The sequence below is a fragment of the Onychostoma macrolepis genome, chromosome 12 (assembly GCF_012432095.1).
Source record: "Onychostoma macrolepis isolate SWU-2019 chromosome 12, ASM1243209v1, whole genome shotgun sequence".
In the NCBI taxonomy this organism is placed as follows: Eukaryota; Metazoa; Chordata; class Actinopteri; order Cypriniformes; family Cyprinidae; genus Onychostoma; species Onychostoma macrolepis.
This window is the reverse complement of record NC_081166.1, coordinates 24,617,518-24,630,085: the sequence shown is the minus strand read 5'-3', so window position 1 is coordinate 24,630,085 and position 12,568 is coordinate 24,617,518. Positions and strand designations below refer to the sequence as shown.

The window sequence follows — 12,568 nt, the reverse complement described above, 5'->3', positions numbered from 1 at the left end:
ACGCTGTGTCGACAGACTCGGCACTGGCAATACTCTTGAATAGCATTTATGTGACATAAGAGCAGAACTAAATGGGGTTGGTGCTTTATAAATAGATTGCATATCAGATTCCAGCAAGCACTGTGCACTTTGTCTAACAGGCATAGTTTGCATATCCATACGAAACCTCCAGTACTGTGCGTTTATAAACCGTGTTTAAGAAAAGATAATGGCTGCGTGTGCAAATGTGCTTGCAAATGTCCTCTTTGTGAGTGCCAGGAACTTCAAAGGATCCAGGGAAGGGTGCTAATGTCTTATTAGTTGCTTCTTTCAGCTGTTATTTGAATTCCAAACCTGGAGATTCAGAGTTGCGCAGGAAGCGTGTGGCAGCAATCCAGACACATCTCTGCTGCCTGGCATCAGTCCTTGTTTGTGTTTGAATCCCTAAGACATATTTAGAGTTCAAATGAAATCAGCACTCCTCTTGTAGGTAACATTTCGTAACGTGTTATTTACTTTCCCGTGGCGGTTCACGTTGGGGATGTGCAAAGCTACATATTTTCGTAATTGACTAGGCAGTGACTAGTATGTCTTAAAGAGATACTTCACCTATGTATATAACTTCTGTTATTATGTACTCATTTGTATGGCTTTTCTTTTCATATACTAGCATTCAAAAGTTTCTTGTTTTTAATAGAAGTTTCTTATGCTCACCAAGGCTGCGTTTATTTGATCAAAAATACAGTAAAAACAGTAATATTGTGAAATATTATTACAAATTAAAGTGTTTTCTGTTTAAATATGTATGCCACATGATTCATCAGAAATCTTTCTAATGTGCTGATTTGTTGTTCAATAATAAGCAATTATTATTGGTACTCATCTATTAATAATTGTTCTTAATTAGTCATGCTGCTTATTTTTATGGGAAGTTCCAAAGAAAAGCATTTATTTAAAATAGAACATTATAAATGTCTTTACCACACTTTTGATCAGTTGAATGCATCCTTGCTGAATAGGTATTAGTTCCCCTTTTTTATTTATTTATTTATTTTTTTAAATCTTACTGATGTTTTAGTAAGCACATTAGAATAATTTCTGAAGGATCATGTGACACCAAAGACTGGAGTAAAAGTTGTAAAAACTGTAATAATTGTAAAAAATTGTAATAATATTTCTTGTGCTGTCAAACGATTAATCACGATTAATCGCATCCAAAATAAAGGTTTTTGTTTACATAATATATGTGTGTGTGCTTTGTATATTTATTATGTATACATAAATACACACATATACAGTATATATTTTGAAAATATTTACATGTGCATATATTTATATTCATATAACTTATATATATATATATATATATATATATATATATATATAAAACATATTTTACTTAAATATATGCGTGCATGTGTGTGTATTTATATATAAATAATAAACATGCACAGTACATACATATATTATGTAAACAAAAAACATTTATTTTGGATGCGATTAATCACGATTAATTGTTTGACAGCACTAAATATGTCACAATATTATAGTTTTTATTGTATTTATGATCAAATACATGCAGCCTTGATTAGCATAATTGTTTCAAAATCATTTAAAACCATCTTAAAAATGACTTACTTTTGACCAGTAATGTAAAAGGAGATATTTAGCAGAATGTTCAAGCTGCTTTTTTTTAAGTCTCACATTTTCCGTTGTTCTGCAAATTTCAACGGTAATCCACGCAGTCTGGAATTTGCGCGAGAGAACGAAAGATTTCCCCACACAGATTTCAAGTTGGACACGGTGATTTGCTGTGTTGGCCAATAGAAAGCTGCTTAGTTTAAAAGTGAGTTGTGTGCGCTGTGCTTCGTATATGCACTATTGACAATAAACTGTTTTTTTACTTGCAAATTTTTGCAGAAATTTCACTGGCTGCACCTTACAGTGAAAGTGGACGGTGAACAGGGACCATCTTTGCCAACATTTACTTCCCCTCTTCATCCTTTTATTGCTCTAACCAATCACATAAAAACTTTGGATTATGCACAATAAGCAACATTTATTGCTCATATATTGCTTGAAATACAGTATTTTGTAGAATACGGTGGATTTGTTTACAAGAAGATTTTTGTCAGCTATGGAGACGGTGCTGTAAATGGTGTGAATTTATAGACACAACTTCTTGGAGACTTTACCGTGCTGACATACTTCACAAAGCCTCTTTTCCGTCTCTAAATTTATCCTCTTCAAAGAACTGCTGCCAAAAATATTAATTTGAAAAATTCAAGCTAAAACAGTCCACCTTGGTTGATGGGCACAATCAAGGCACTTGTTTGTTAAATCCTGATTAGTTGAACTTTTTAACCCCCAGTGTGTGGTTGACATAGATATTTCTTGTTTTTCTTTAACCTTCATCTGAGCGTTTCGAGCAAACATTTGCATTGTCTCTCAAAGCTCTCATGTTTCATGACAAATGGGTTTAATTTTGTAAAGCAGTGTCATCATATTTCAGAGTGGCCCATTCTGAAGAAGCGCTGCGCTTCCAGGTCCAATCAGAGCGCAGCTCGACGCGCTCAAACAAACGGCTGTTGTTGGCGTGCTGTAAAAGGAACTGAATTAGATTCAGGAGAGATTTCAGTTGCACATCTGTAAGTTATTTCTGAATCAGTTCATGCCTCTTTGACAGCGACTGTGCTAATTGCAGCAGGATGGAGCCGTGGGTCTCGTCTTCAGTGTGAATGTGCAAAACAGACGTTTAATGCAACACTGGAGTTATGAGATGAGAAAATAAACTGTGACAATTTGGGTCTAAACTTGAGAACGTATGACGTCAGTGACGTCGTTAAGTTAAGTTTATCTAAATTTATTCATTGTTCATACTAGCCGGCTGATAATGCTACTAGTAGTCTGGATTATTCACTCTACAAATGAAGAAAATAATCAAATTGGATAACATAGTGTTCATTTGTAAAATATTTATTTCACTAGATTATCCAAAAATAGGTTTTAGCATATAAATAATTTGTGTTGAATTGAAAATCGCTTTATTATGATTGTATTCTCTTAGCATGGTATAAAATTAATTAATAATTTATAAAGGCTATAAGATTGTTCATACCATTAACTCCTAGGTTTAAGTGTGCTTCGATTGCGATAGGAATATTTGTAAATCTAAACAAGTTTGTACAACAGCGTTAGCTATGTACAATTAAGCATTAGCTGTAGTTTACATGCATAGTAATTAGGGACATCTAATACTGTGTTGAATCTCAGGGTGTTTTCATAATGGAGGAATGGATTAACACAAGATTGAATTGTATTCTTTGATTTATATTTTAATACTCTCGTATTAATCTGCAGCCGAGTGCTGCTTTCTTACAGATATTTTTAATATTTGCAGTATATCATTCATAATGATTCTGATGTTGATAATTTATTTGGTTATTATGTTTCCTAAAGAGTGTGTCTGTAATTTGTATGCGAGTATGAAACAATTTAGACAGGCATGGCTTAATAGAATTTCAAATTTTAGAGTTTTAGACTTTTAAAGTTGGATTTGTTTCAAACTTTTCAATGATGTTAAAACACTTATTTATTGACTGATTTGCATTATGCCATTTTTCATGTATTGAAATGTTGTGGTGAAAACATGTAGGTAAATATTGATGGTGATGGTTGATGTTAATATGCATATAAATGGAAATAATTTAAATTTATTGGAAAGTAATGGCTGTTCGGTTAAAATAATGATGATTTGCATCATGCCATTTGGTAATATATATATATATATATGTGTGTGTGTGGGTAAATTTCCATGTTTATACCGTGCATTGTTAATATGCATATAAATAGAAATAATCAAATATTCATTCTTGTGTTCAGTTAGATTTTTTTGCCTTAAATTAATATTCTAAATTTATTGGAAAATTATGGCTATTTGGTTAAAATAATGTGCCTTAAAAAGTACCCATGTATATTTTTTTATATGTTGTATTGCCCAGTCCTAGATTCTAGTTTGAGCTCAGAGTGAGATCAATTATTCAAGCTTAATACTTGATTTAACTTTTAACTAGACTTTAAAAGACTTCCTAATGATCTGCAAGGCCCTATTTTTCACGTTAGCAGGTCAATAATTAAATCGGCATGCAAGCAGGTGTACAAATCTGCGGTGACCTGGGGAATTCTTGAGCTGACCCTGAATCAGCGGAGTGAGACGGGCTCAGCATGACTCTGGTTCAGGGGCTTCGGCGTCTACAACTCTTCACTCTACTTCTGAAAGACCCTTAAAGGGTAATAAAAAGGAAGCGAGTGTAAATCCAAAAGTAAAGCAAGGAAATCTGTAAAAGCCTTTGATTGATCTTTTTCATAACATCACTTAATAATAGAAGGGAAATGCAATCTGCTCAGGTTTTTTTTTTTATAGTTTTTTTAAATTTGTTTCCTCCTAAATGAATTTACACCATGAAGCGATATTTCAGTTAAAGCAGTGAGGCGCAGTCAGAGCTTCAAAGCGGAGGAGCGGGGCACATGATCTCATAGTAAAGTTTGCTGTGTCGCCGTCAGGATTAACAGTGTTTGACCCACTTAGCTTTATATACGCATGAAAACAGATGCCTTTGTGCTCAAATGGTCATTATGGAGAGGCTAGATTAATTTTTCTGCTGCAAACATTTGGAGGTGTGCAGCCGTTTTCCATTTATATCCACAGTGGATGAAAAAAGGTCATTTAAATTAGTGGTTCTCAAATAGTTTTGCTTTTTCTTTAAATGCGAGTTGACATCTAACATAGTACCAAAATGAAAAGTAAAAGATATTTGGAGTGTTTAATTGGCTTACATTATTTTATTTTATTTTATTTTCATTAATTTCATTTTTTCTATTTCTATTTTTTTATTAATGTATTTTCAGTTATTTTTTACTACCAGTATTTAATTATTTATTTTTTTTTTTTTATTTCATTTTTTTATTGTGTTTTTACTTATTTATATTCATATAATCATTTTAAATGATTTTATTATTTTTTATTTATTTATTTAGCTATCCTAACTATGCACCGTTGTATAGTTAATGCAACTAATTAATGGTACATAGTTAGGATAGCAAAATAAGCTAAAATAAAAAATAAAATGTTATTGTTTGCATTTTTTTTTTTTTACTTTTTTTCTGATTGATTATGCTTCTTGATCTTCCATTTCTGTGTCGTTACCCACCAGTTGAGTTTCCACTGGTTTTAACTGCAGTATTCTACATTGCAGAGGAATGCTATGTGAACCTAGAGGAATGCATACATGCCCCGGTGCAAGGAAATCATAGATAACGCATTCATATCCTTTCATTTGCGGCTTTTATTAAGGCCAAACCCCCTTGACTTTGTACCTCTTGGTAACTTTATAAACCTTTTCATATGGTGCGGTTAAGTACACTGAAGTAAAGTTCCATTTTCAGCATGTGCGAGAGATAAATTGTTTGCTTGACAGCATGACAATGGGACCTATTCTATGGAATCAAGAAAAAAATCTGAAACCTAAAAAGAAACAGCCCTTCTTAAAGAGGACGTAATTAGACATGGCCTGTTCAGCAGAAAGTTAGTGCTGCCTGCAGATCCGGCAGAATGAAGCACCGAACGGAGAAGAAACAAAGAAATGAACTATATTGTAGTGTCGCAGAGCAGGTATTCCCTCTGATCTATGCTCGCCGTTATTGGGTCACACTTGGGAAGCGTAGCCAAACAATGCGGAGGAAGCATTCAGTGAATTTTCTCAGCGTGCTGAACGGTGCAGCGGAGTCAGTCAAAAGTGCATGATCCAGTGCTCTGCCAAAGCCGAACGCATCTGTTCCCCAGATTCCCTTTATAACTGGGACTGTTCTGTTATCCCGTGCCAGGTCACAAGCAAAGCTCTTGCTTAACTTTTATAAACGTATAAAGCAAGCAAGACTGCTTGGCAAAGTCATTGTAATGCCTTAGTGATGCATTAAAATTGAATTGCACTCGAAATTACAACATTATGAATTACAACCTGAGCAAGTATATATTAAAAGAAAGAAATGACTGTGCTTTTTGTCTCGTGCCTTAGGCTGTGTACATTGAACCCAATTCTCATTTATTTTTCAAATCCGATCTTTAGGACTGTTCACACTCTTATTTTGCAAATAATGTAATCAGATTAGTTTGTTTGTGTGGAGTCAAATATTTGGTAATGGGGTCATTACGTTGGGCTCAACTTGATGTTTTTTTGTTTTAAATGAAAGCCGTTTAATATTACAAATATTAAATAAAAAAATATTAATAAATATTAATAAATAAAATACTACTAATAATATTTAATATTTAATAGCCGTTTAATAGCTTAATATTTTTGCAAAAAAGAAAAGAACAGCATTTATTTTAGAATTTTCAAAGTAGAAACATTGTAACATTGTAAATGTCTTTACTGTCATTGATCATTTTAATACATCCTTGAATAAAAGTATTTTTAAATTGTATTTAAATTTATTTTATTATATTATTTATTTTTAATTAAAAATATTTTTATTTTATTAATTATTTTATATTATTTAATTTAATTGATTTTTTGTTACTTATTTATAATTTTAATTTTTGAAAATTTTCATTTTATTTATTATTTTATTATATTTTTCCTTATATTTTTTAATTTAATTTAATTATTTTATTTATTCATTTATTTTTAAATAAATATCATTACTAATTTTGGGATACCGCATTGTCAAATTATCTGATATTTTAAGAGACTTACTAACCTTATTAACATTTGTTTGCCGCACACAGAGTAAGGGACAATTTAGAAAATGGTGAATATTTTTATAAAATTAGGAATTTAAGAAAGTTTTGCATGGTTTTGCCACTACACCTGTGCCCTTCCTCACTTTGCGTATTTCTCTCGACAGGATGAAGTGATCGCCGTCTCTGAGAAAGTCATAGTGAAGTTGGAGGATCTGGTGAAATGGATGGTGGCGGACGTTTCGAGTTGGAACAAGGGTCTGCGGGCCGTACCCCTGAAATCCACTGTGCTGAAGGAGCTCGGCAAGAACGGCCAGAGAGAAGCGCTCCACAAATACAGAGAGTCCACACTCAACAGCGGCCTCAACTTCAAGGACGTCCTCAAAGAGAAGGCTGAGCTCGGTATACAGCACGATTTCTCATTTACACAAGCTGTACAGTAAGACTGGATTATGAATAATGATTTGATTGCGGCGGTATTCTTTATGACAATCATTTCCTTTGTAAAGAACACGAGGAAAGACACTCGAAAGCGCTTAATTGCATAGATCTCAGTAAGCCACTTCATGTATGCATTAAAGTAACGTTCGAGAAAATAACGTGGTGTTTGTCACGACTAACCGCCTGCAGCCCTAGATAATAACATGGCTTGAATGTTTCTCTTTATGAGTATCAAACCTATTTTTTATGCTGAGTAGAAACTTAAGTGATTGTACAAGACACAACAAGAAAGTGTTTGAGTATGACACTTGTTTAAACAGGCAGGGTGTCGCCCCTGCATTCGTCTCCCTCTGCGCTTTTCCCTTCTTCGGTTGTTTGTGTCTCTCATTAACTGGGAACAATATGGTGTGTAAATGCTCATTAATGTGCAGACGGATCACACCCAGTGTGATTACACTTCCTGTGTGATTGCTCAGTAAGGATCTGAATTTATCAAAGCATTGTATGTTTAGTTTTTTAGCTTCGGCAAAAACAAAACATTTGCTCATACTTTGTATCTTTTGGGTATTTTAAATAGAAATAACTGTGTGCTTGATAACTAAACGAAACGGGGTCAAACTCCATTTTGTGTTATGAAGGCGATACAATAAATAGCATATGTTTCTTTTATTAGCCGTTGACACAGTTGAGGAGTGATATCACATGAGTTGTTATATTTGCAACCTTTGTAATGCAAGAGTTATTTACCGGTGTGTGTATATAGTGCACTGTGTGCATTTACAACCTTATAAATGTGTCATTTTGGCTGCGTTCCTGTTTTGCAAATATCTGCTGGCTCGGACTGGGTGATAACGAATACTCACGATCAATTTGCTGGCGATTTAAGATTAGGCACAACTGTGAATGTTACAAACGTTAATGTGCTTTTTATTAAGTGTTTTTTGGAATTCTTAATTGCCTTGTTAGAATGAGAGTGTTAAGAAATGGCTAGAGGTGTTTAGTTTAGTTTAGTTTAGTTTAGTTTTGTTCTCTGTTTTCTTTTCATGGTGAAGCAGGAAATTCTGGCAGGACATGTTTAAGGACTTGGTCATTTTTTAAATAGCCAATAGTCTTTAGTTTATCAAATCAAAGTTGTAAACATGATGTTACTTGGTAACGCTAGTCAAAAGCAGGATGAATCATTAATATTCCCAATAAGTCAATAAATAAATTATGTTAAATCTATAAAAGTTTTTGTTAATATATATATATATATATATATATATATATATATGAAATAATGCTTGTTAGGCAAAAGAATAATATATATATATATATATATTATTCTTTTGCATAGCATGCCTTATTTCAAATTAAATCTTCTATTTTGAATATGCTTGGTTACAATGGTTGTTTGGTTGAAATGATTTCTAGAAAATACATAAAAAATGTAGTCATAGATATATGGATTATCATGTAAAGGCAGGAAAATATAAAGATAATTGTTTTAGCTATATAAAGGCCATCGGGGGATTTCCACGATTCTGCAGACTCAGGCAGAATCCGATTCCAGAATCCCCAAAATCCATTTTCAGTGCATAGCATTTGAATCAGTTCTCACACAGGTTAAAAGCCATTGAAGGGCTAAATATACATATCACCCCCTTCAATGTGGTGGATATAATAATTATGCAGCACTAGTGGATGGATCTTTTTGCTTTGCCAGTTACTGGAATTTGCATGCGGCTTTGTCTCGAAGCGTGGAGGCGAATGTGCTCTCAAGTGGCCTGATGTATGAGGTTCCTATGAGATAGAAGAATCAATAATGGATGCTTTGTCACTGTAGCTTATGTGCAGGCTACAGCTGCGAATGACAATCAATAGCTGCACAAAAAGATCTGTGATTTATTCGCTGTCAGTCCTGCAACCTTATTATTTCTTTGTGTATTGTGAGCGTGCACATTTTTGTAATGTTAATAAGTCGCCTTTTAATGACTCTATATGAGCGTGTTTGTGTCGTCAGGATGCTAAATGGATTTACTCAGAGTACCTCGAGATCCACTTGGTAAGCAAAATATTCTGGCACAGAACCACACTGGCTGTTTGGATTATTCCGAAGGGCAGTTCTTTCAATATCAGACTTAGTCGGGTTATTACAAATAAAGCATTTTCATTATTTACTCACTCTCATATTGTTCCAATGCCATGTGACTTGCTTTCCTCCATTAAATACAAAAAGAGATATTTTGAAGACTGTACCAGCTGCTCTTTTCCATGAAATCACTATGAGTAGGATCATTAGCTCTTAAGCTTTAAAAAGAACACAAAAGCATCATAAAACTAGTCCGTACAACTTGTGCACTGTATTTGACCCTCATGCTGTTCCAAACCTGTATGAGCTTCTTGTTTTGAAGAATGCTGGTAACCAAACAGTTGACTGAAGATATTAACTTTCATAGTACTTTTTTTCCATGCTATGGAAGTCAATTGCTACCATCGACTGTTTGGATACCGACATTGTTCAAAATGTCATGTTTTGTGTTCAGCAGAAGAAAGAAAATCATACAGGTTTTGAACAACGTTAGGATGAGTAAATAATGACAGAATTAAAAATTTTAGGTAAACTATCGCTTTAAATTATGAAATAGATTTGTTTGACGAACAGGCCAAAAATTTTTATTATTATTCACTGATAATATCCACCAATGTTTTGCTTATGGCTGTGACTGAATTATTGAGTTAAACCCCATAATCGAATCAGTCCAATCTTTCAAAGCTGCAATTCAGTGGAAAAGAGCAAATAGTGCATTCTTCGAAATTTCTCCTTTTGTGTTCCACAGAAGAACAGAGATCATCAAAAAGGTTCGGAATGACCTGAAGGTGAGCAAAAAATCACAGAATACCATTTTTGAGTGAACTGTACCTGTAACTGAAACTTTGACCACATCAACTTAGTGTCCACATCTGACCTTTGTACATCAGTTTATTATTGAAAAGTGTAATTCATTATCATAAATTACGGGGTCACAGAGTAAACTCGTTTGCTTTTTAATATGAGATCAGAGGTGGTTATGAAATGAATTTGGGCCAAGGAGAATGTTTCACCAACATGTTTTGCTTTCTAATTTTTGACCTGGAGCATTTTAACGCACCCTTTCTCAGGTTAAGAAGGAATACTGTCTGCAGGTGATATTAAAATTGTGTGAGTCACTTTTGAAACAGCACTGTAAAATAAAAAGGAATTTGGCTATAATTGCTGCTGAATAAAAAGCTGATCGTTCACCTGCACAAATAGGGAGTGTATTAATAATTAAAACAGTTTTTTTTTCACCGTCTGGTATGTGGATGACAGCCAGCGAAAGACTGCCAAGAAAATTGTGAGGAGATATAAAAAAATACAGTTTGTAATCAATTGAAACATTGTTTATCGCCTCTATTGCAATATATTTTGCCAACAGGGAAGAGCTTAGTGTCTAGAAAGCTGACATAAACTTTACGCTCTGATTTGTGAAGTCTGCAATAATTAGATTTTAAAAGGTCCTGCTTTCGATAGCGGGACTGCAATAATTTTAGCCACGTCTCGAGGGAAACGAGAAGATAGCTATAAGGATTCTGCCATATTAGGCTCCTGTCAGAGCGCTCTGGGACGCTGCATAATAATAATGCAGATCTTTGGACTGCCCTTGAAAGTGCTGTAGATTTAATGATGTTCCGTTTTGGTTCCACCCTCTCCAGCGAAATGCTTTTTGTGGCTTTCAAAAATATCACTTTCGCTGCAGAGTACGCAAGGACTCCATTTTAATGGGGAAGAATTTTGGAATAAGTTTGCAGAAACACCCAATAAGTGTCTAATATCTTGTAATATATCAGTCTTGTAGCAAGAGCACATTTAGGTTGCTAAACAAGTGTCGAGTGACAGCAATTAGTTTTGAAGTCACATTCCATTTCACCAGTAACAAACTCAAGCAGATTTGCTTATGCTTGCTCATATTCAGCTGCCAAGTTAGTGTCTTAGATGGAGGAAAAAAGGTTTAATGGATCTCTCTGAAGCTGAACCGAGAAAAAAAAAGGAAAAGAAAAACAACTTGAAATTGACTTGATGCATTCTTAATCTCGTAATTAACATATCTCCCCTCTGGTCTTGTTACGCAGTGTGATGAAGTTTGACTTTGGGATATATTGCTCAAATTAATTCTCATGATGGTAGCGATACCTCATCTAATTTCTGCTTTGGCTGCCGACATCAAACCCATTCAGGTCACAGGAAGGATGGTGCTGGCTATTTGTCTGTTTACTTGTCTGAAAGCCTGCGCTTGTGTTACTGGGTTCAGTTTAGGTTCTCCGACTAATATGATATATATGATATATAAGAAGCGCGCTGAAGAGTGGTTGTCTTTGAACAATGGCTGGGTGTTATCAGATGCACCGTGTGATCAGAACCCCACCCTGCTGTGCTATCTGTGTATGATATGGGACATAATGAGCATACGGTAACTCGACGCCGGATGGGGAATCTTTAAGATGATCGGGTGTTGATTTGCAGGGAGCGTGAGAAGTGGAAATGTCTCGTAATTTCAGTGGCGTTTGAGAGATCATTTGCACAGCACCTGGAGGGTGGTGATATAATCACAAATGGCTTCTCTTTCATGGTGGATGTGATGTACCTGCACAATTATAGCGGCCGTAAAATGAATAATGAAGCCTAACAACACACCTGACAGAATGTATCCAATATAAAACAGATTTGTTTATCTCTCTGTCTGTTTATCTATCTTTGTCTGTCTATCTGTTTGTCGTATTATTTTATTGGCATCTATCTATCTATCTATCTATCTATCTATCTATCTATCTATCTATCTATCTATCTATCTATCTATCTATCTATCTATCTGTCTGTCTGTCTGTCTGTCTGTCTGTCTGTCTGTCTGTCTGTCTGTCTGTCTGTCTGTCTGTCTGTCTCTCTGTCTGTCTGTCTGTCTGTCATCTGTCTGTCATTTAGTTTGATTATCTATTGTCTATCTATCTATCTATCTATTCTATCTATCTATCTATCTATCTATCTATCTATCTATCTATCTATCTATCTATCTATCTATCTATCTATCTATCTGTCTGTCTGTCTGTCTGTCTGTCTGTCTGTCTGTCTGTCTGTCTGTCTGTCTGTCTGTCTGTCTGTCTGTCTGTCATCTGTCTGTCATTTAGTTTGATTATCTATTGTCTATCTGTATGTCTGTCGTGTCGTTTGGTTATCTATTGTCTGTGTGTCTATCTATCTATCTATCTATCTATCTATCTATCTATCTATCTATCTATCTATCTATCTATCTATCTATCTATCTATCTGTCTGTCTGTCTGTCTGTCTGTCTGTCTGTCTGTCTGTCTGTCTGTCTGTCTGTCTATCTATCTGTCTGTCTGTCTGTCTGTCATTT

The 12,568-nt window shown here is 34.5% G+C and overlaps 1 protein-coding gene across 1 annotated transcript in view; it reads left to right on the top strand.

Moving 5' to 3' along the window:
- The window catches only part of arid5b (AT-rich interaction domain 5B), a 115,426-nt gene that overhangs the window by 5,889 nt on the left and 96,969 nt on the right, over positions 1-12,568 (top strand). The window contains exon 3 of the mRNA XM_058793270.1: positions 6,886-7,120. Coding sequence (XP_058649253.1) covers positions 6,886-7,120 — 235 coding nt within the window. The remainder of the gene's footprint in view (positions 1-6,885; positions 7,121-12,568) is intronic.